The following is a 24,717-nucleotide window of genomic DNA, read 5'->3' on the forward strand; positions in this document are numbered from 1 at the left end:
TCCACTCTCCTTCACAACCTCTCCCTCACCGGCTACTTCAATGATACTAGTGCTTGGCGTTTGCCAGAGATAGAGCCAACAATTTGGGGTTTGTGTTCTAAGTTCCAATCTGATTTATGAATAGTAGGTTTTCTTGTTTCTTTCTTTTTGATGGTCGTGATGTTCCATTGGTGTGAAAACGGTGGTGTTAAAGAAAACACAAAAAAATATTGAAAGCAAAAGGAATGGAACTTAGTAGAGAATGAAATAGAAAATCTATTGAAATTCATATTCAAAAACGAATAAGAAAAATCGTGAGAAAGTGCTTTTTAATTAAGATAAAATACATAGAGATGCTCTCACTGATGGATATGTATATCTGCCAAATAGGAACAATTGTGATGCTTCAGACTTTATTTTTTTGTTAACTTTATCCATGCAGTGCATCACAAGAAGAGGCATAGCCCCATCAAGCAGAAAATGAAAAAAATGTATTTGAAGATCAATTCTATATTTATATAATATCATTGTGAACCGTTGTTAAGCATTACAAAATATACAAGAATTCTGATTTTTATCCACTTTGCTTTCTTTGAATTGCTATCTGCATTACATTTGAACATCACCACCCTCACTCTTCACTTAAACAGCATCCGCTATGATCTAATGCCAAAATTTATCAAGTTGCTCGGAATCATCGAGCTCTTATAACATTTAAAATCCTGCCTTAGTTTACACAGCTTCGTGCCGTAAGTTTCGTTCACCCCATCTTTCTGCTCTACATCTAATCCTTTTTCCCTAGAATCATGAACGATTTGGAGAGTAGCCAAATCAAACCATCTCCAAAATTTTGATATTCCCTGTGGAATTTGCAGCAACTAAGGTTGAGGACTGGCTGCGCCAACAAACAGAGGAGATGAACTGTGCAGCATCACCCATTTCGTGGCCTGAAAGTGGGTCTGTGTTGTCAAACTTAAATGACAATGCAGGCATGGGGAAGGCTTTGTGATAGATAAACACCTGAGCCACAATGAAGATGAACATACAAGCTGTAAATTAGCAAAAAATCAAGAGCAAATGCATGGCAAGAATGTCTCCATTTTTGTAACAAAAAAAAGAAAAACGTGTGGTCCTCTATCTAACCAAAGAAAATAAAAAAGGTTCTCTTTCATTATTTTTTTTCCTTGTTCAGTGACCTAGCACATGTAAACTGGCTCTACATGTCTGATTCTGAGAGTTGAAAATCCACAAAAAAACAAAAACAATAAATTGACTGCCAGCCATCACCGAATTTTTTCCTCCTCTTAAGGCACTCTTTTGTGGTATCCACATTCATACTTTTAGATCAGCAACCACAAATGAAAATGCGGCAGCTATTGGGAACAAAAAAGTGAAAACCTTGACAAAGAGGCTAAGAACATTGGATTAATGAAGAGATGGCCTCAAAACAAGAAGAAAAAGACTAACAAAGAAATGGCAAAGATGGAACAGGATCTAGTTTTTCCAATCCAACAAGAGCAGACAAGGTAGCTTGATGATACACAAGTAGTCAATACAAATGGTTGATTCTAAAAGCTAAAGATCAGGGAATACTAAGTGGAAAGAATAGTGACAATATGTAACAGAATCAATAATAAATATATCACATTTCTAAAAATAAGACACCTCCCTCTTCACCTACTGCAAAGAAATTGTCACCTCGCTTTTATGTGTCTCAATTTACAGATCTCTGATGCAAATTTGAACATAAATAAACAAAAAAAGGGAGTCTTTTTCTTGGATGAGCTTGTTCTATTCTAGATTCTAGTGGCTCAGGTGATGAGGTATTTCACTATGGAAGAAGAAACATTATTGACAAATACAAATAATTTTTCCATCATAAAGAGAGAAAGGAGGTGCTAGTAAGTTCTGCCGCCAGCAAACTGTAACCTTTTCACCACAAATTGGGTTCAAACATTTGAAGTTTCAAATAAAGATATTACTCCAAAATGATATCTGATGTTCATCATTGTGCCTACCAGTAAACAGCACAAATTTCTATCTTTAATCAACTTTTTCCACTGAAATACAATTGTGTACACGAGACAGTATTAACTTGTAATTCCAAGAATTGCACTAGGTAACTGTCAGATGTGGACTCTCTTTTCTTAGAGACCATCATTGTAAGGTACATAAGAAAACAGATTTTCTTTAAGAAAATGCAAGCATGGAAATATATCTTCTGGGCTATGCTTCCAACATCTAAGATGGACCCTATTGATCTCTCTCAGCAAGCATGGGACGCCTGATTTTTCTACAAATCAGTCCAGCAATGATAATAAGGGAAAACAAGTCTTTGGTTTCCAAGATAAAAAAGAGAAGGAAACGGCTTACCCTTGTAACAACACTAATGTGAAGAACCTAAGAAAGACAGAAACCAAAAGATGTTTATCGAATTAATAGCCAATATGATATATGAAGTACCTCATTTGTCTCTGAACCAGTAGCAATGTAACCATCAGAAACTGACAAACCCACAAAGTTCTGCAACAAGTAATCAATTATCAGGTAATCATCAGCAATAGATTTATATCAACCATGGGCTTATTTGAATACATACAAAATCTATAAAAACATTAACCAGGATGATTGTCACAAAGATTAATAACTATTTATACAAGATAAGTGGTAACCATCACTACAACAGCCAAGCTGCTTAGCCTGCTTATCCTAAGGCCATTGGGATAAAGAAATATGAGCACCGTATAACAGGATAAGAGTCCAGTGGCCTCATAATTACTGAGGTGCTTCAAACACGTGCATGTCCTTCTCTAAAAGACAATGCAGTGCTACAAATTCCAAATTTTTAGCCAACTATGATTTGCCACATTAGCAACACTCAACAGGTCCACATTGCACTATGTGACCAGATCTGAGGGTTCACATCCCCTCCAGAGCCAACATTGATGCCTTGATGCATTTTGTGCCAGTAGGTGAGAAGCAAGCCAAAGAGAGCTGGCATTGTCAAGGAGGAAGTGTTATTACTACAAGATAGGACTTGTTTCAGATTCCTCCAACATCTTACCTCTAAAAGGAAATAAGTTCTACTCTAGATTCCCTAGAGAATCGCTAGTTCCTCTACCTTTGCCGGGGGTTACACTTGCACCATCCTTTTTGAGGAGGACGAAGTGTTTGAGCTAATGCTTTGGGTATCTTATGTTGGTGGACAAAGGTGAGGTTACACTTCCTGCTCCAAACCTTCTCCTTCAAGAACTCTAGCCCCAGAAGTATAACAAACTCTTACGAATGGAAGAAATTCACCCTAATTTATGCATCACAATCAAGAGAACAGCGTGGGAGAAAAATAATTCTTGTAAGCAGGGACTATTACGGATACTATAACCAATGCATCAGTAGAAAGTCCATCAGGAACTGCATTCGACAGTTTACAATGTATTCAAACATTGTTTAAAAAAAAAAAAAGGCTTGAAAGGCCCCAAGTGATCAAATAATGGAGAAAAAAGATGAATCACTGTCTCCTCATCCTGGTTGAGAAAAACTTTCTTTTGAGAAGATTATCACCAGTCATGACACACTCTAAAGCCGCTGTCCAGATTGAAAAAAAAAAAAAAAAGGCTTGAAAGGCCCCAAGTGATCAAATAATGGAGAAAAAAGATGAATCACTGTCTCCTCATCCTGGTTGAGAAAAACTTTCTTTTGAGAAGATTATCACCAGTCATGACACACTCTAAAGCCGCTGTCCAGATTGGAAAAAAAAAAAAAAAATTTGGCGGGAACACAAACAGACCAAATATGCTTCCAAGGCTAGAAGATATTATTACACTGTCAAAGTCAAATAAATGACAATCTCAAACAATTGGCTCCTTGACAAAGTAAAAACAGCAGGATCCTCCCCTTCTATGATTCTAGCCTCATATACGATCTCAAAAAACTGATCAATTAAACCTATATCTAGCCTCGTATAGGATCTCAAAAATAAAAAATAAAAAAATAAAAAGGAAAAGAAAGAAAGAAATGACCAAATAAATCTAACTCCCAGATCCTTCTACATGTGGGTTCCAATGAAGGTCTTGACCAGATCCTTCTAAATAAATAATTACAGGTGCAATCTTCTCCTCCACAATATTAAACAAGACAGGAGAACCATGCTCAACATTCCAAGACCACACTGCATATCCTGTAAAAAGTGGACTCGTCAACCAGTTCCTGCCTCAAAAGTGAGGAACTCGAATAAAAAACTGCTTCTTAATTTTCTTCCATAGACCCACAGTCCTACACCACAGGACACACAGCAATACCAGATAATGATCAATATCAGCAAATATGCATTGTAGATGAGGGAATATCAAGTCTCATTTCTCCAAACACAACAAACATGGGCCTGATTCCACTAAAACTGCCGTTGTTTAACCATTGCAAAGAGACATCCAAGACCCTTCTTGCACTTTCCTCTTGTAAACTTAATTGTATGAATTTTATCCAGAATTCTAATCATATTAGTGGCAATCTTCCATGGTGGTATCTCCGCTATCACTTCAAACCATATTATGTTTATCAAAAAAAGAGTAGGATGAGAGGCTCAACTGCAAAGTAAAAGATCTTATATTGAAAAGAGAAAAAAGAACCAACATGACAATTTACTCTAATTGACATTTGAAACTAGAAATCATCATTAACACAAGGCCCAAAAAATAGGTCATTACCGAGCATCAATCCCACCAAAGTAGGTTTGAAGGAGGGGAGATTTGGATATGATCCTAACATTCATGTCAACAGGAAGTGGCCACTGTCAAGAACTAAACTAGTGGACTTACGCTTGACAATCCTAGGCTTTTAGTATTACACCAAAGAAGCCCCTAAAAGGAGTGTTGACAACATAAAGGACTTCTCAGGAAATCACTAATCCAAGTATTTACCTCAACCAAACATGCTTGATGCTGGAGTTCTTGTGGGATTCAGTGCATTGGTGCATTGGATAACAATCATCAATATATATATATATATATATATATATATATATATATATATATATATATATATATAGACTCAAGTTTATTTATAGTAGGGGAAAAAAATAAAAAGGAAACTTATGCTAGTGCTGTAACATATGCTTCTTGTAAATGACATGTTCCACTCTTTTGGCGAACAACATATCCATTCAGTAGATAACCATACTTATTTGAGGTTATCATTTAAAATATTTATGATCAAGAAGTAAAATCACAAGTTTCGTTGGTCAGTGTTGGTGGAGAACTCTGAAGCTTTCAGGAATTTCAGTGATAAGGTTGGTCAATAAGCATAAAATTTTAACGTATGTGACACCAAATTCAATCTTTCAGTTGGTGGTGTTATAGAACCAATACCTGACTGGACCAAAAGTTTTTAATTAATCTAAAGTGCTTATCTTTTTGTTTTCTTCTTCGATTATTTTAAGACTTGCTTGCACCAACTAATGATTTAATAATAACAAGAACAAGATAATTAAAAATAATTAAATAACTCAGTGGAGAGAACAATACTTTGCAATGTATGAATGTAGTTGCCCCATATAGTATGATGAGTGACTTTACCTTTACATTTATGTGTCCTGTGAATGATTGGAGTGGAGTGTCAATAACCCGAGATGCACACATTGACAAATCCCAAAGCTTCAGAGTGTTATCCGTGGACGCAGAAACAATATTCATTGGATCTACAAATTTGACATAACTCACAGTCTTGTTGTGTCCAATTAATGTGCACAGAGGAATTTTCAAGTTACGGAGATCATAGTAATAAATTTTATGATCTGCTGAACCAAATGCAAGGGACCGACCCGAATCCAAGGGAAACTGAACACAGCATACATTTGCCTTTGCTTTGATGGTACCAATACTGACTCCCTGCAGTAGCAACCCATGTAAGAGAAAAACTTATCATACATCCAGAAGTAAATATACACATCATGCAATGATATGACTGCAGTACGTTTAGTTTCAAAGCTGACATCCACCAAGTGCAAAAATAGAATTGCCTGATTGATACTCCATAGCTTAACAGAACTATCATCGCTCCCACTGGCCAACATTGTTGGATCTGCTGATGAGAAGTCTATCGACCATACACGCTTCTCATGCTCTCTCATTTCCGTTAGTGCTTGACTTCTTGTCACATCCCATACCTGAACATGATAAGCAATTGAGTTAATACAAAGTAATAGAAAGCTGAAGAATGGAATGGAATGTTAGGTTATAACTACCTGCACAACACCTTCAAAGTTACTTGAAGCAATCTGGCTTTTGATATAACTGTTCCAACATATACTGCTTAGCTTTGATCTACTAGCCAATTCAACTACAGGATAGTGTATATCGCGATCTTCATTTATGATTGTGTCACATTCAAATACTTTAATTTTCTTATTTACACCAGCCGTAGCAAAAAACTCTCCATCACGATCAAAACTGAGAGAGCATACGAGATTGGAAGAATTTAACAGATCCCCTTGCTTCAAGTCTGCCTTAACTTTTAACTTGGTGAAAGATAAATACTTGCACAAACCTTCAAGGAATGGATTTATCCAACCACTTTGTCTACCCTCATTATGCAGCTCTTTCGATGCCAAATTATTAACGGAACTTCTTTCAGTTACAACAATAGACTCCTTACCATCACTACTTAATGGTGAATGTCTGCTCAATGGTTTCCCAGAGTGCTTGATCGGCCTGCATCTTGTCAAAAAGTATGCAGACTCCAGTTTCTTAAAGTTCTTCATTAACCGAGAACTTTTTGAAAGAAAGTTTCCTTTATTTTCACCGAGTGTATCTGACTTCTGGCTATCAACTAGATTATCATCACATTCCTCTATGTTCTGAATCTGCATTCTTGGTCTATATCGTTTTCTAGACCCCGAGCTAGCTGAATCATCACTATCAACAATATTCATTGATGGAAGAATTGAAACTAAATGATCATCCTTCCGCAATTCTGAGCATGAGCCATCCTTTTTCTTAAGAATTGTTTTCTGCTTCATAACTTCTTCAATATCAGTACACAAAAAGGAAATGGAATCTTGCAACTTATCTACAGCTTCCTGTTTTCTTTGTTGTATAAGCAAAAGGAATTCCAGCAACAATTCTTGCTCCTCTATTCTTTCTCTAAGCTCAATTGCCGCTTCACGTTCTTCTAAATCATCTCTCGGTTCATTAAGGAATTCACTCTGTAACAAATCGCTGCTACACATGGAATAAAATGTAAGACTAAAACTTTTATCTCGTAAAGTTCAATGACAAGTAAAAAATGCATTTATATGACAAGAAACCCCTCCAAGGCAAGACCACTTCGTGTACCCACCCTGGGCCACCCATGTCGGATAAACTTCAAACCCATGCAAAGTGCCATCTCCACACGGATCGGGTGAGACTCCGGTTTTGTCGGCAGGTGTAGCCCCAAGGAATTGTTTGCACCCAAGGAGATTTGAACCTTGGACCTGATGGGGATGCCACCAAGACCAAGGCCCTTACCACTTGAGCCTACCCCTTGAGGTTCATCGCCTCATCTAGTAAAATTTACTAGCAAACTGTCCTATAACTTCTTTTTGAAACTTAATACCGGAATCATCTTCCCCAATTTATAGCCTATTCCCCCACCATCAAAGCATAAATTTATTTCTACTGTTATAAAACTTCATAGTATCAAAAAATAAAATAAACTGACACAGTTCATTGTTAAAAAAAATAAAAAATAAATCCAACTCCAACTACAATTCTGCAAACATCATTACATTAGACATTTCATTTTGTTATATGATTACGAATCATGTAGATTATAAAACTGATTTTTCTTGTTCTATCCCCAATGGTCTTCTCTAATTCGAAAAGTCATCTTCCAGTATCTAACTTTTCAGCATGTCAAAAAAAAAAAATATATATATATAGCATTGGAAACTTTAAAAAAAAAAAAGAAAAGAAAAAGGCATGGATATGTAAAATGCATTTTGTTAGAGGAAATTACCCCATTTTTGGCCGACTACTTGGCTCAGGGTGCAATAACCATAAGCAAAATGAAGCTTCTTTTGGCCACTTCAGCAACAATTGAGGAGGAAGAACCCGATGTCTCAGACTAGACATAGTTCTGCTTTTTTCTTCTCTGGAGCTTAATGGACAAAATAACTGCCGAAATTAGAACTATCACATCAGCGCTCAGAAGAAAAAGAAACATAAAAGAGCTGTATCACTTCAATTGAACTCTCACTTTTTAATTACTATAATGAAATAAATGAAACAAAAACTGAAAATCCTATTTCAAATTTTGAACATTTAATAAAGTTTGAGAATTTCTTTACAAACCTCAAAGAGAAGAACCCCCAACCGATAAATGTCTGAAGCACAGGAACTTGGAGAACCGGCAACCTCCTCGGGAGTAGTGTACCAATTGTTCTCCATGAGCAATATCTGTTTCATTGGAAATGGTTGCTTCTTTTCTTCTACTTCTTCAATTTTCCCCCTATCTTTGTCTTTATTTTCTTCAGTCTCTTCCAGTAATGCAACACGTGCTGTACAGACTGAGCTTGACTGCATGCAAGTAGTGTCTGATAAAGCATTAGTTGGTGTTGTCACAGATTGAAAAACTTCACTTCCTAAGCTACTTCTTTGTTGATTTGCACCATGGGGAAAGGAAGAGGATGAATTCTTAACCTCCACATTTCGGCTATTTGACCCATCCTCCAAAGAATCAGAACCAGAATCTGAACAAGATGCAGACTCGATGAAGGAGACATGGTTGAAAGAGGACATCACAAAGCAGGAAGGCCGCACATTATGAACAACAATTCCTTGGGAATGTGCTACACTAACATTCTCCACAATTTGCCTAAATATGTGCAAGCATTCAAAGACATCAACAGATCGATCTGGTTTGTCCAACCACTCCCTCAAACTAACATCACCCCATTCTATGGCACGTACAAAAGGGTCAACTGCTACCTCATCCTCAAAAAGTCCAGACAAACCACCTTGGTTTTTGAGATGATCAGTGTGAGCCAACACGACCCTACCTCTCTCCTTTCTAAACAAAGAATCGTGTGATGCATCACCTGACAAGCCAATTCTGTTGGCTCGAAGAACCCTCCGGTTCCTGTCTGAGAGTCCAGAACTATTCAATCCCCTAGAACTATCAGACTTCTGCCAAGCAGACTCAGATGAACCCTCCATTACTATCCACCTATAGCTGCATGAAGACCAGAACATACACATCCAAGAAATGGAGGAATTCTCCGGCTTCTATTACAGTCTCTCACTTCCACCATTACCATTTTGAATCAAAAGCTCATTTTAAGGCTCCAAACATATAAAAGAAACCTGACTTTTCATCAAGATCAACACCTCACCTTGACAAATTCAATGAGAAATATCCTGCCGGGCACAAAAGTAGTGTACTTCAGTATACAAATTTCAGCAAAGCCAACGATAGATGCACCTTCACCACCAACACAATTAATAAACAATATTCAATCAATTCTTAAGAAGTAAAAATAATTTAAAATACCCATCATTCGATATACATTCAGATCCACATATATATGTTCAATTCTTAAGCACAAACAACACTACATGCACCCACTACATACCTATCAAGGAAAAATCAAAGAGATTTTTAGAAAATAAAGAAAACCCAACAGCCATCAGTACATACACTGTAAGACTTCCGCCAAGCAGACTCAGATGAACCCTCCATTAATATCCACCTAGAGCTGCATGAAGAGCGGAAGATACACATCCAAGAAATGGAGGAATTCTCCGACTTCAATTACAGTCTCTCACGTCTACCAGTTGCATTTTAAATCAAAAACTCTTTTTAGGGGGTCCAAACGTATAAAAGAAACTTAACTTTTCATCAAGATAAACACCTCAGCTAGACAAATACAATGGCTTAAAACTAGTGTACTTCAGTATACGAATTTTATAAAAGCCAACAACAGATGCACCTTCACCACCAACACAATTTATAAAGCATATTCAATCAATTCTTGAGAAGTAAAAACAATTTACAGTACCCATTCTTCAATTCTTAAGCACAGACAACACAAGCAACACTACATGCACCCACCATATACCCATCAAAGAAAAATCAAAGAGATTTTAAAAAAAATAAAGAAAACCCAACCGCTAGCAGTACATACACTGTAAGACTTTCTGCCAAGTAGACTCAGATGAACCCTCCATTACCATCCACCTAGAGCTGCGTAAACACCGGAACATACACATCCAAGGAATGGAAGAATTCTCCGACTTCTATTACAGTCTCTCACTTCCACCATTACCATTTTGGATCAAAAACTCCTTTTAGGGGTCCAAGCATATAAAAGAAACCTAACTTTTCATCAAGATCAACACCTCAGCCTGACAATGAGAAATATGCTGCTGGGCACAAAAGTAGTGTACTTTGAGTATACGAATTTTATAAAAGCCCACAACAGATGCACCTTCACCACCAACACAATTGATAAAGCATATTCAATCAATTCTTGAGAAGTAAAAACAATTTACAATACCCATTCTTCGATATACATTCACATCCACATATATATTCAATTCTTCAGCACAAACAACACAAGCAACACTACATGCACCCACCATATACCCATCAAAGAAAAATCAAAGCGATTTTTAGAAAATAATGAAAACCCAACAGCCATCAGTACATACACTGTAGGAGAGAGAGAGAGAGAGAGAGAGAGAGAGAGAGAGAGAGAGAGATGCCAGTACCACCATGAGAGGATCTCCTGTTTCAGCTAGGCCACCCTGATAAACAGAACCACACAACAAAAGTTTAGTCGCAGTACTTTCACACCACATGCAAGCTTCACAGCCTCATAAAATTGCCTACACTTGTCTTCACAAAAAAACAAAACAAAATCTCCCTACAAAAAACACAGACCGTTTGTGACTAAAAAGATCAATTTTCCTACAACTTCAAGGGCGTATTCTTTGTATCCTTATTGGGTGACGGGGGTCTCATATATTATTACTTTATTGCCTTCTCCGAAACCTGTGAGGCCAATCTTTGTGATCACCTTCATTATCTTCCCGCTTTATTCCACCCCATATACGTGGCTCAACCACGTCCTCAGAGAACATGAAAACTTATTGGGAACAGAGGCAGGCGAGCAAATTTTATAAAATTTGTGGGCCATCGCATGAAATTCAAAAATATTTCCTGGGTATTGGTAAGAAGGTAAAAATATTATGAAATCCGGGCGGAAACGATGAACTTCCTTTCCCAAAGGGGAAACGTTCGATTAGGTCAGACACCCCCGTTAATTAATGGTAAACAACCGGTGAAAGTTCTATGAAAAACATTAACCTACACGTGGGATCCAACATTATACGCGTCGTGTTATCGCAAAAGATTCAGAATGCGAGACTAATCACTGGAACAAAAGCTTAATTAATTCTAGATTAATGATTTTTATATTCGTCGCACGTTTCTCAAAGACCAACCAGCTATAATTTATTTGTTCTTTTTTCCGAAGAACGATTTAATAAATTAAAAAAGTGATGCTTTTAGCGCACACCATTCCGTTGTTGATGCGGTGGAGCTGACTTGCTTCGATTCAGATCGGTGACGTCATGAGAAGAGTCAAGAGCATAATCTGTATCAACAAGGGTAATTTGGTCAAGAAAAAAAAATGGTTATAGTAAAAAAGGAGGGAAATTCGAAATATTGACCTCTACTTTATTAGGCGTGGTCCTGAGCTACTCATTGAAGACTTATCACGTTGAGTTTGATGCAAACTTGTGATGTTTTTTTTAGGTGTCACGTAGCAGTTTAGAATTGATGAATGATAAAGTTTTTCTCATTTATTAAATTAATATTGGTCTTTAGAGCATATAAAAATTATATGCGAAAATTCTCCAAACTCAGTTTGAAAGAATATTTTATGTATTTGATCACCAATTATTGATATCATTAGACCCATTTGGGATTTACATCCCACTTGTTTGAAAAGACCCAAAAATTATACTAAAATAACTTACTATTTTGTTCAACTTGACTAAACTCAAATCCTTTGTATTGATTAAATTAGGAAGGATCTTGAAAAATTGTGATAATTTTTCCATTATAGTGTTTATCACATGGGAGTATATTGTTGAGAGAGAGAGGATAGATCAAACCCTACACCACTATACCCTTTTATAAATGAAATACATTGTGTACTTTAGCCAAGTCTGGTGACAAGGTCACTTTGCATGCCATGAAACCAAGATTACCTAAAACGGTCTAACTTACCGCAAGTTTAGTTTTTATTTCTTGCCAAACCACACAACGCTCTTCATTAATACTAATTTATGTGACTGAGTAGGCATGGTTGTTGATTCCTCAATTAGCCACCACGTTGGCTTTACATGAATGGTACTAGATATTGTAGTCATAATTCTTTATGAGCTCCAATCATCTTTGTTGCCTCATATTAAGCTCCTTTTAAGTAAAGAAATACTTCAAACTCTTATGGTTAGTGAAGATCGCGTACTTCTAAGTGAAAAAAATGCTTCAAACTCTTATAATATTGATGCCAACTTCAAGTCATGGGTAGGGTAGTTCGTCTCATAATCTTCTAGCTGGTGTGAGACATATGTCACAACTTTACCAAACTTTACCTTGTTGCATCCGAATCCCTTCTAAAAAGCATCACTGTATACACAAACCCTCCTGACTCAAAAGGTAGAGTGCAAACAGATGTGGTCACCAATTTATGCTTTAACTTCTGAAAGCTTTCTTCACAATTCTCTATCTAAACATGTAATACCTTGTGAAATTAACCAACTAGTAATTAACTCCACAGTATACCTCCCGTCTTACTTACTAAGAAATAAGACCAAAGGATCTTAGAATCCTCATCATAAAGCCTATAGCAGAAGACTTTGTCACTTATAAGATAGTCAATTCTACAATTTCATAAATGAACACTTTATAACCTTTATCCTATAAGCACAAGAAAATGAGGTGAACTTTGAATTGCTGAAGCTCCAGCTTAAGATTTGATGATTTTCAATAACTAGCCCAATGGATGCACAAAACCCAAAATACATTTCTTCAACAAAAACCTTAGAGAGGTCAAGAGTAACCTCGATCAATGGCCTCCGGGGCTTTTTCTGAGTTTTTCATGTTTCCAAGAGCCATGTTACCCTGAGCTCAGAATTTATGTATTCAATACACACTAAAAAAATTGCTCTACTGCTTAACCTGCATGACATCTTTGAAAGATCAGTTAGTCCTAGTATGGGGGCTCTTTCTACCGTCATCAAAGCCAATATCCAGCTTTGTAAGCAACCAGAAAAGTGAGAGATGATTATTGTTAATATCGTTGAACTCTAGATTTTGAAATACATCAAATTCAATACTGAAAACACAGTTGCTGGGATCGCCCATTCAAGAAGCCTAAATGTTGGTTTGAAGATGTAAGCTAGAGAAGAAACATAGAAAAGGTATGTGGGGGTAAAATGTGGGGGTGTTTAGGTGATGCAATGAAAAATAAAATAAGCAGAGTCGCCAACGTAGCTGAATATATGGTAAGCAACGTATACTCTTTTCACCACTACCTTGGTACCTTCAGTGTCGAGGATGCAACATCTACTCTTTTCACCACAAAAGAAAGTGTCATTTTCCACATACTCTACAGCTTATAATAATAAATAACATCTACAAGAATGGCCCTTACTTTTAACAATTTCAGTTGCATAGTGGAAAGAAAATATACCTGACGATTACCCTGAGAGAGAGAGAGAGAGAGAGAGAGAGAGAGAGAGAGAGAGAGAGTTCTCAATAAGCTATATAAGCTTAGATGAAAATGGCAACTAGCCATCCTTCTAGGACCTATACAAAAAAACCCCCCCTACCCAATAACCAACTTGTGCTGCACGAGAAATTCACCAGCCAAATTGTATGAAGTATGCACTGGTCTTCCCGATGACGCTCAGCTTCATTATGGGTTTGCATCAAACAATTCAACGACCAGAAACAAATAATGAATTGGTTGATACTTGGTTCCCTTCCAGCTGAAGTTTTCTGACCTTTGCCTTGTCCAAGCGTGCTCGTCTAACGGCTTCTTGGATGTGCCGATCATGGTCCTTCAGCACCTGATCCATGTTCCCTGATGGAACTAGCAATGGACCAGAGTAGTGTATCTTGTGACCCTTCGACCCATAACCCAGCTGAACCAAATACAGACAAGAATAATGTATCAGGAACTCAGAAAAGGAAAAACAAGAGACTAGCTGCTCAAAAGGAAGTACTTTTTTAAACAGCTTAGAAGGCAAAATCAGCTTTACGGAAGTTAACTATTGCAAACCATTGGGATGAAATGTCCTTAGAAGTGGACAATGTACTAGGTTTTCTTTCTATCTATTTTTTTTTTTTGATAAGTAGGTTTTCTTTCTATCTATCTGAATATCGAGTACAACGAATAAATGTAACAATTGTGAAAATATGTAACTAGCAAGTAATACCAACAAAAGTTTATGAAGATAATTTATCACAGGTTTCTCAATACATGCATGCATGCATACATACATTACAAACATTCATTTTTTTGATAAGTACATACATACATGAATTATATATATTATTACAAGTTGCATAAATTTAAAAGAAAATGAAAAATACTTATCTGAGGGGGGACAAAAACTACTTACGAGAATTGGATCTTTGTTGCTCATTCTTGCATCTTCTTTTTTATTGGAACCTACAATTCCCTGTGTGTGATGCTTTTGATCTTGTTGCGTTAAGAATTCTGAGCTCTCCTTGAAGGATCCCGGAAATCTACCTATAAATTTTGCAACTTCAGGCTGTGAAGAACTAGACCTTTGTCTGCGATCTTCAGACATCCTCCTTGCTTCCACTAAACCTGACATCGTTGACAGGTCAGCCCCAGTTGATATCTTAGCAGCATCATCTAGGTTCTTGCCAGCCTTTGCCCATGCAGCGCGGTGAGCCAGTGGTCCTGAATGGGAGCCTCTCTTGTGATGACGCTCCTGGGGTTCCATGGTTCCTTCAACAGTTTGTGATGGTCTAGGTGGATCAATTGGAAAGCCGGACGCAACTTCTTCAGGATGAGGGTTAAATTTTTCACTCCGGCTCTTAGAATTGGACTGACCTTGTCTTTTCTGTAGTAAAAGAATATGAACACAGAATATAGAGGCATGATTGATTAATAAAGAAAAGAGAAAATAGTTAACAATCGATATAGAATGCTTAAAATAAGGCTTAGACAACTCAAACAAGGTATTTGAAAGAGATTAAGAATATAGTCTTAACGTTTATGAAAAAGAGACACGATCCGACTTTATCATAAGAAAATTTCAATTAAAATATTTTCAAAAGTTGAAATTGGCACTGTAACTTCAGAAAACAATGACGGTACTCATATTGCAGATCATCATGCTCACAGCATGAGGCTGACGATGAATCAATGTCTAGAACATCAAGATGTCATCCAGCCAATGAATAAATGGAATTGGGTCAAAATGGGTGAACAGTGAGCAGAATAAAATTATCATCGACACCTGATTATCACTTGAGTCAATTTCTTTTAAGGATTTTAGTTGGAAGCCTGCACCGCACATGTAATATGGATACAAGATATATCCAATCACCTCAACTTGAAAATGTTCTTTCTCAAAAAGTAAGTTCTTATAAAAAAACTTTTATAGAATCTGCATTGCCAACAGATGAAATAATTATTTTTTGTACGAACAACTCAAAAACGTTTCCAAAATCTTATTGAATATCTATTCCTAAAACTTTCTTCCAGTAAATTTACATTTAGAACGCCATTAATTTACCATAAGTGCATGTATAACATAGAGAAAAGTAGAGCTATTTCTCTTTTTATTTTCTATTAGTCTTCAAAATTTGTAATTGAGCATGTCATCAAGCGACTAACAACAACTAAAATAGACACGAGGTTACCTGCATTGACAAGACTAATTCAGCATTGGCATCTGGTGCTGGGATGGCTCGAGACTCTCTTGTTCCTCCTCTCCTTTCGAGATCAGGTCTCTGGCCCTTGCTTACTGCTGCTCCTTGTCTGTCCATGTAAACAAAACAAGGTTATTAGTACATATACCAACTCTACTAGCTATTACTTTGGCATTGGCATGAGTGTGATTTAGCTATTGGAATACATATGAACACTATCACAATAATCCACCACAGATTGAAGCCTGAAAATCCAATAGAATTCAGAAACTGGAGCAATAATCATTAATGTCGTTTGTCTAAAAACAACAAACTACATGAATCAATCCTGTTCCCCACAGTCAAAGCCAACAAGCAACATTTTTGCTTCCGTACAAGCTATTGATTTTAAATTAGTGCATATTTTACAGTGATGCAGTTCACAAAAGAAACAATCATGATATATATCTTAGAAAATGCAAAAAACTACCGCTGTCAACTCAGTCGCAAAAACGTGATTTGGTTAACGTTTCTAAATTTCAACATGATTTAAGCACAGACAATCCTAAGTTTCAATAAATTCCTTAAAAACACGATACAAATATAAGATACATACACAATACATGGCAACATTAATTCTTTTAAGTATACATTATGCTAATCTTTTATTAAAAGATTAATAAAAGATACTAAAACTTATAACATGTATGCACAAATAATAAAAAAATAAGGAAATTTTGAGATAAATCCCTAAATCAACGCACTAAAATAAATAACACCTTAACTGGTTTTTTTTCTTCCAGTTTTAACAGCACAAATCTTTCGCGAATTTGAAATGGGTCCTTTTGTTAGTTTCCCAGACAAAAATTGTGCTGTCCATTTGTGTAATGTCAGCATTTCTATCTCATCACATTAAAATAATAATTTTATTAAGGAATAAAATATCAAAAATAAAAATTTATTTTTTTAAAAAAAAACACTGCTGGCCACCCCCATTGGGCCTCGGGAGGGTTGTGGAGGGTGGCTCCCATGGGTGGCCAGCGGTGGGTTTTTTTACAATCCTTTTTTTATTTATTTTTTTTATTTCTAAGATTTTTATTTCTTAATAAAATTATTAAAGAGTAAAAAAATTATTATTCTAATGTGATGTAGCAAAAATGCTGTCGTGGCACAAATGGACGGCACAATTTTGGCCAGTAATTAACGGAAGGACCCATTTCAAATTTGCAGAAGACTTATGCAATTAAAGCTGAAAAAAAAAACATTTGAGGTGTTATTTTTTGGCATGTTGACTCAGGGATTTACCTCAAATGAGAACAAAGAAGGTAACAAAGTCCCCATCATGATCAGTGAGGAAGACAAACAGATCTGTACTTTCTCTCTCTCGTTAAAAATCTTTACAAGTTCTCTCTCCGTATTATGGATATGTATCAAATATCTATGACTTTAATGAAGAAAAAAAATGTTCACCTTCTGGCTTCCTCATCTCGCACTTTTGCATCGAACTCTTTGCTAGGAGGATACTTTGGCAAGCTGGCAGGATCACAAGGAAGTGGTTTTGTCGTAAAGAACTGGAAAACATAAACCAAAAAATAAGAAAAAGAAAAGTAAGCAGCACCACACTACCAAGAATCACAATAACAAATTGCCACATGAAAATAGCATTAAAAAATGGTTGAAACTTTCCCTAATTTACCATACGGTTTCTCTTATATATATATATGTGTGTGTGTGTGCGCGCGCCCTACACATCTCTTGTCCATCTTTCTTTTTAAATCCACCATTGAATCTTTGTTTATCTCATGTACAAAAAATGAACAAAAGATAGGCAAAAGAAGGAAACCAAACATTTCTCCAAAAAAAAAAAAAATGTATGGTTAAAAATTAGAAATATCAAGATAAATAACAATCAACAGTACAACAACAATTAAAAAATTCTATAGGACTTCATTTATCTAAAACTTCATACCTCACTTTTGAGAGCAGAAGCTGCAGATCCGCGATCAGAAGGATCTATGGAAAGTAAAGCCTCCATCAATGCTAATGCTGGTGCAGGGAAATCTTTAAATGTATCTGCAACACAGCGTCTATAAGGTTGTTGGGGCTTAAATATGGTTGCATGGGGCAACTTAGATTTTCTCCAATAATCCTCGGAAGGTGAGCCACAAAGCTTGAAAATTTTATGCAATTGCTCCACCTACAAGGCAAAGGATGCAGAGTTTAGTAATAAATTTAAACAACTAGCCTACATCTAAGTAAGAGAAGCAAACAGGCATGCTTAAAGTGAAAAAGCTGAAAAGAATTTAGGTACATGATTGGTTATAGTACATTATCTACACAATTATTACTGGGATGTGGAGAGGTCTTTCGAGGACTTTTTATCCTATTGTTTCCATACTCTGTATCTTTGGACTGTAGCGTTTGTTTTTCCGATTTCGGTTAGCTATGATGATTTCCTTGTACGTTTTTCCCTTTCTAGTTAGGTGATCCTCCTTGTATACTTCCAGTGTACTTAGGGGCGCCTTACGCTTTTAATAAAATCAGCTACTTACTTATCAAAAAAAAATTATTACTGGGATGTCTTTTTCATGTAGCCTCTAATTTGTCTCAGATTCAGCATAATGATCATGAGAATTCAGCTAATTTGGGTGTCGATGAGAACAATGCAATACTACCAGATGCCTTCTATAATCATAACTGAATATTAAAAATCAACTCAACACAGGAATCATCTCTTTCCATCTCAACTTTCCACATTCACAACGTTTTTTTAAGGAAACATTCCTCCCTACTGGAACCAAAGTCTCAGGCCCTACTGTTGTCACTTATCTCGGCTCAACTCTTAATTAAGAAAAATATCAGCATTTCACTACAGTTCTATGACCCAAAAAAAAATTGACTCAGAACATTAGACCTTCAAATTGCCAGCAATTAGTAACCATAAACTGCATGCCTTGAAATAGTGACATAGTGATCACTCCTTGTAAGCAAAATTCCAAAAGAAGTTCTTAACAAATACGATGATTGATCCAATAAATTGTTTGGACCTTTAATAATGGCCAAATAGATTAAGCAGCAGATCATGTGTATTAATCCTATTATATAAATTAAAAGCAACAAAAGCCATTATTTCTACATGCTTGTTGGGAAACCCAAAAGAAAAAAAACAAATACCTCGGTTCTTCCAGGCATAATAGGCTTGCCAGCATACAATTCAGCAAGTATGCAACCTGTACTCCATAAATCTACAGCTGTTCCATAGAAAGTGGCTCCAAGTAAGAGCTCCGGTGGCCGGTACCAAAGAGTTACAACACGGCTTGTTAGTGGCTGACTTTGATGGGGATCGAAAAAACTTGCCAGACCAAAGTCTGCAATCTTCAAGATACCATTGTTGTCAATTAGAAGGTTGGAACCCTTTATGTCACGATGCAGAACACCACGGCTGTGACAATGATCAAGTCCTTGTAAAAGTTGCTGCATGTAACATTTAACCTGCACATAGATTAGTTAAATATCAGAACCCAAACACCAAACTAAACAAGCACAAAATAAAATATAATATCCCAGGATTTCTGTATATTAGAAGATAAATTTCCATTAAGTGCTATTTGAAACATATAAACAAGTAACATAATTTGATCTTAATGTCTGGAAATTTATTGAATGGTTACATCACAGTGGACTGCATTTACGGGTAACAAGATGAAAACCATAGAATGAAACAACAGGGGAAAATTAAAAATACTATAATACCTGTGCTTCTGTAAATTTCAGACCAGGGTGTGAAGCAAGCCCAGCCAAATCATGTTCCATGTACTCAAAGACAAGGTACAAGCTGCAAGACATCCTTGATGTAACTAGACCTTCCAGTTTTATTACATTGGGATGATCAAGCCTACGCAGAATGTGAATTTCCCTTGCCATAAAGCGAACACTCTCAGGTTCCAGGTTATCAAACCTTACTTTCTTTAAAGCAACAGTTTTATTATGTTCAAGGTCACGAGCCATATAAACATTACTGTAAGTTCCTTGGCCAATCTGTACAAAAAAAGGTATCGTCATAAAACAAACCAAAACCAGCCAACAGGAAATATCAACTTAAAGTGGACATCATTAGGTTATAAACAAAAGAAACCAAAGAACAGCTTATAAGAGGTAGATAGAATAATTTGATTTTTTCTGGAATTCTATTAAGCTACCTTACCTCTATCCTACATTAAGAGCATTAGGTAGCAGAATATCATGGTACCCAAACAAGAATGGATAATGGAACAAAAAGAATAACAACCAAACTAGTAATGTATGCGTGTTAATTACATCAAGAGCTCATATTGCAAAGACTCAACCAAACTACTCAAGTGCAAATGTTCATTACTTCAAGAGTTCATACAACCACAACCCAACCTCCAATCCCCCACCCGCCCAAAAATAAAAAAGAGAAGAAAAAATCAATGAAAGAAACATGCCCCATCTGTTTGGGGTTGCAAATATGAATCTTCTTTTCAAACTTCAGCTGATTGACTATAACCTGAAAAATGGTCATCCTATCTAAACTAAAATTTCCAAAACAAAATGTAGGCTGAGCATCAAAGACACGTAACACCCATCAAAGACAATACCTCCTTTCAATAATCCTTTTTCTTCCAAATTCTGATTACTGTTGATGCACTCTGTTATCTGTTTTCTAAATTTGACCATGTTGTATGTTGATAATAATTCAGATTTATTGATACATTGGGTTTTATGGGCTGTTCAGTACAGTTATATTTCTGAGTTGACCTTGGAAGTATCCAGTGATAAATTTTTTGATAAGTATAATAACTTTCCTTGCTCGAACCTAGTTATTGATTCTGTATTGCTGTACGGAACAATAACTAGACTAAAGTTCCATTAGTCATGTTGCATTACTGGTACTAGCACCTAATCAGAACGGTACTCTGGAACTTAAATCTATCCTCGGTGAATCCATAACCCAAATCCTTATCACTACTCAGGCCTTTTTTCTCTCTTTTTTTTTTTTTTGAATAAGCAAACAGTCTTTTTTATTTAGAGTAATGCTAGAAACTACATTTTTATCCCCACAATGCTGACGTGGCAATTCCAAACAACCTTTGGATCAATCCTTGTTAAAAAAAATATCCAAAAGTTAGTTGGGGCTAGCACGTCCACATTGTATGATAGTTGTAGCCTTGTAGGATAAAATTATGGTATCAATTATATCACCTGGTGAGTTGGTCCAAGATTTCTTCACCGATCTCTGAGGGAGGGTTGGGTATCAAGAATTTGAAGATTTTTAATTGCGCTCTCTTAAGGTAAATGGTTATGGCGCTATGGGGTTGAGAGAGAGGCTTGGTGGAGAGTAGCGTGGACTCTAAATATGGCAGTTTATGGGGAGAGTGATGGTCTCTTGAGCCTGAAAGAGCCTTTGGGTGGGGTTGTGGAATAATATTAGGAAATGGTGGGAAACATTTTCCAGCTTTACTAGATTTAAGGTGGGGGATGGTTCAAGGATCAGCTTTTGGCATGACCTGTGTTGTGGGGAAGTGGCTCTAAAGGTAGTTTTTTCCAGTTTATATGGTCTCACTTGTGTGAAGGATGCCTCTATTGCAACTAATTTGAAGTTTTTGGACGACTCCAACTAGTGGAATGTGAGCTTTGCTAGAGCAGCGTATGATTGGGAGGTGGATGCCTTTGCTTATTTTTCTCCAAATGTTGCATTCAATTAGAGTGAGAAGATGTGAAGATCAGCTGCGATTGGCTCCTTCCAAGTGTCAAGTCATTTTCTTGCTCTTTGGCTTCTCCTGATGGTAGTTGCTTTCCTTGGAAGAGTGTTTGGCAGACTCATACTCCTTCGAAAGAGGTCTTTTTTGCGTGGTCAACGGCTCTAGGCAAGATCCTCACTTTGGATAATCTCAGGAGTCGGCACATCATCGTGATGGACAAAGTTGCATGTGCAAGAAGAATGAAGAGTCTGTGGACCACCTTTTTCTTCAATGCGATGTGACTTCCGCCATTTGGAGTGCTTTTTTCAATCGTTTTGAGATGTCTTGGGTTATGCTTGGACATGTTGATGCTCCTATGGCAAGCCAAAGAGTGCTGCAGTGTAGAAAATTGTGCTTAAGTGCTTCTTTTGGTGCTTATGGAGGGAAATTAATTATTGAAACTCTGAGGAAAGGGAGAGGACGCTAAGGAAAATTTTATCTTTGTTTTATGAAACATTGCATCTATGGACAACGGCGTTTGTGTCTCCTCTATTGATTAGTTATAGTGACTTCCTTGTTTGTTTTACTCTTTCTAGTTAGGTGATTCCTTTCGTATACTTCCTGTGTACTTGGGGACACATTACGCTTTCAATGAGATAGATTTATTACTTATCAAAAAAAATATATATGGTATATAGCATTACTCTTTTATTTATCTAATTTTTAATTAAGATTTTCACTCTTGAAATTTCCTCCAAATCAATAATAAAATATAAAGAATTAAGTTACAAATTTTATACTTGGGTTGCGCCCCTTTGCGCTTTTGATATAAACATTACTTATAAAAAAAAAAACAAATTTTATTAAAACAAACAAGTATAGGCATAAAAGGATGTGTATAACATCCTCTCATATAACCGAATGCTTAATAGAGTAAAAAAATACAAGAAAACATCACAATGGGTGCAGCCCAAAGTAAACAGCCTGTAAAATAGAGAATGATGATTTAAGAGAGTTTCATTCAGCATGTCACTAAAATTGGGTTATTCCTCTCACACCAAACTGCTGCCCACATAATACAAACTACAAAGGAAACTAACCCCCAGATCACACCACTCTCACACCTACCAAATTTCCCTCTACAATCTGTAAACACCTCCTTTACAGTCCTAGCATCAGCAAAGGGACCCCAAAAACAATCTGCACACAACTCCTTACGGTCCTAGCATCACCCATTGGACCCCAAATAGATATAAGTCTAAATAACCACAATTCCCATGCCACTAAACAATCTAGGAGGAGATGCACTACAAATTTAACTAATTACAAGTGTTATTTCCTATTGGTAAGTTATACACACATCCAGTGGGTCTTGAACCCATGACTGACCCTCCACCCTCATCTTAGAGGCGGAGGAAGTTCCATTTTAACTAAAACTCATTGGCTTACCATATTACTACCAGTAAGACTACTAATGAACAATGCAATTAGTTAAGGGAAGTCTAAATGCCAGTAACTCACTCAACTCAATCCCTATAGCAACAATTCCCTCTCAGTAATAATAATGATAGTGCCATTGGCCCTAACCAAAATTGGTGATAGGTACAATTAACAAGTCGTTATTTTCAATCTTTTGATTCAGAAAGTCCATATGAACCACGAGGAAACAAGTTAACTGTAAAGTAGTATATACGCCCAAAAGCAATTTTAATAAATAAATCAATTAATGACTCTACATTGAGTGATTGGACTGATCAATAAAGCAAGATAACATTTTAGAAAAAAATGATCATCGGCATTATCCATAAGCATTATCATGACATAAAAGGTAACGTAACTTTGCAGAGACAAATGACGAAAGGAGCATACTTTATCCAGCTTCTGAAAAGAATCTGCACGCCGTGGAGTCCATCCTCTAATAGCCTCTCCAGCAACGGCGGCCAGCCACGAAGGCCACCCTGCTGCAATCTGCTCCCCTTCTGTAGCTTTTGGAACTGTACCCATCCCCGGATATTGAGCAACAACATACTCCGTCTTCTCCCTCTTCCTCTCCAAATGCTCACTGTGTAACCGAACCGAACCATTTGCTTGCTTATCAATTAACATTGTCCTTCCATCATTACTATCGTATCGATCCTTGGGTCGATGCACTTCCTCCCTTCTTGATGAGGTCACCCTCGATGCCCGCCACTCCGATGAGGCCTTGCTCGATAACCGCTCTCTCGGGCTCTCCTTGCTGTCCTCAATAGCAGAGGGCTTGCAACAAAGGCAACCCATTACGCACCAAAACCACCCACAACAACAAAACCCTCCTCCTGAATCAATATTTACCCCTCAAATCTTCCATTCTTGCACTACTTTCCTCGTCTTCCATGCACAATATTGACAAACTTAAATTTAAGTAAAAGAAAAACCCCCAAAGTAGTATCTTAATGAAGCATTGAGTTCCAGCTTAACCCCAGTATCACTATCAAATCCAGCAATTCACAACTGCGAGAAGTTACAGTTTGCAACTGGCAGAAACCCTAAAATCTTGAAAACTGTCATAGAAATGAGTGAACCAATCCACAACGCCTTGAAAAAAAAAAAAAAAAAAAAAACAGTTCTTTTACACTGAAATTACACTTCTCTATAAAACCCCCTACTTCACAACTAATAAAAGTAGAAAAGAAAATCACAACAAATGACAAAAACCCAAATCCTAAAATCACCCAAAAAAACCTACACAAAAAGACTGAAAACTTTCAATTCACTAACAGTACCTTGAAAATAATTATTCTTGTGCCGTAGAAACACTGTTGCAGGCACCAATTTCACAGAGAGAAGGATTGAAACCCCTAGATAGAGTGATCTAGGGTTTGGATATGGAAGCCATGGATCTAAGGCTCCACAGATTTGAGAGGAAGGGACACACGCAGATGGAGTTCCGGACAACTGAGGAAAAATAAAAAAGAAAAAGAAAAAAAATGAAGTAAAAATTATGTGAAAATGATAATGGGGTAAAATTAATAATTATTGAGCGCGTATTTATAGTGTGAAGTGGGAGTGAGTAGTGAGTGTGTCCCGGCAGTTTCCGGGTGAAGAGTGAGAGAGAGCAGTG

The 24,717-nt window shown here is 36.7% G+C and overlaps 2 protein-coding genes across 8 annotated transcripts; both read right to left on the reverse strand.

The window, feature by feature from the left end:
* Positions 1–469: 469 nt before the first annotated feature.
* On the reverse strand, positions 470–10,974 carry LOC132173590 (protein SPA1-RELATED 3). Of its 6 annotated transcripts, XM_059585116.2 has the most exons (10): positions 10,897–10,942; positions 10,725–10,760; positions 10,139–10,376; positions 8,307–9,371; positions 7,972–8,129; positions 6,218–7,193; positions 5,993–6,139; positions 5,550–5,861; positions 2,443–2,502; positions 470–999 (listed from the first exon to the last, which is right to left on the reverse strand). In XM_059585116.2, exons 4-10 carry the CDS (start codon positions 9,210–9,212, stop codon positions 811–813), a joined length of 2,748 nt encoding a protein of 915 aa, XP_059441099.2. In that variant the 5' UTR covers positions 9,213–9,371; positions 10,139–10,376; positions 10,725–10,760; positions 10,897–10,942; the 3' UTR covers positions 470–810. The 6 variants fall into 6 exon arrangements, with proteins under 6 accessions (XP_059441099.2, XP_059441102.2, XP_059441097.2 ...); XM_059585119.2 differs by having other exon boundaries at positions 6,218–7,190; positions 10,725–10,974; XM_059585114.2 differs by having other exon boundaries at positions 8,307–9,435; positions 10,725–10,974.
* A 2,541-nt stretch (positions 10,975–13,515) lies between these two features.
* Positions 13,516–24,668, reverse strand: LOC132173409 (Protein kinase superfamily protein). 2 transcript variants are annotated; one of them, XM_059584904.2, is made up of 9 exons: positions 24,380–24,668; positions 23,487–24,157; positions 19,669–19,953; positions 19,090–19,407; positions 17,885–18,112; positions 17,386–17,486; positions 15,928–16,045; positions 14,652–15,122; positions 13,516–14,171 (listed from the first exon to the last, which is right to left on the reverse strand). In XM_059584904.2, exons 2-9 carry the CDS (start codon positions 23,892–23,894, stop codon positions 13,965–13,967), a joined length of 2,136 nt encoding a protein of 711 aa, XP_059440887.2. In that variant the 5' UTR covers positions 23,895–24,157; positions 24,380–24,668; the 3' UTR covers positions 13,516–13,964. The 2 variants fall into 2 exon arrangements, with proteins under 2 accessions (XP_059440887.2, XP_059440886.2); XM_059584903.2 differs by having other exon boundaries at positions 23,487–24,191.
* Positions 24,669–24,717: the final 49 nt, after the last annotated feature.

This window comes from Corylus avellana, chromosome 3 (genome assembly GCF_965113065.1).
Source record: "Corylus avellana chromosome 3, dhCorAvel1.hap1.2, whole genome shotgun sequence".
Lineage (NCBI taxonomy): Eukaryota > Viridiplantae > Streptophyta > Magnoliopsida > Fagales > Betulaceae > Corylus > Corylus avellana.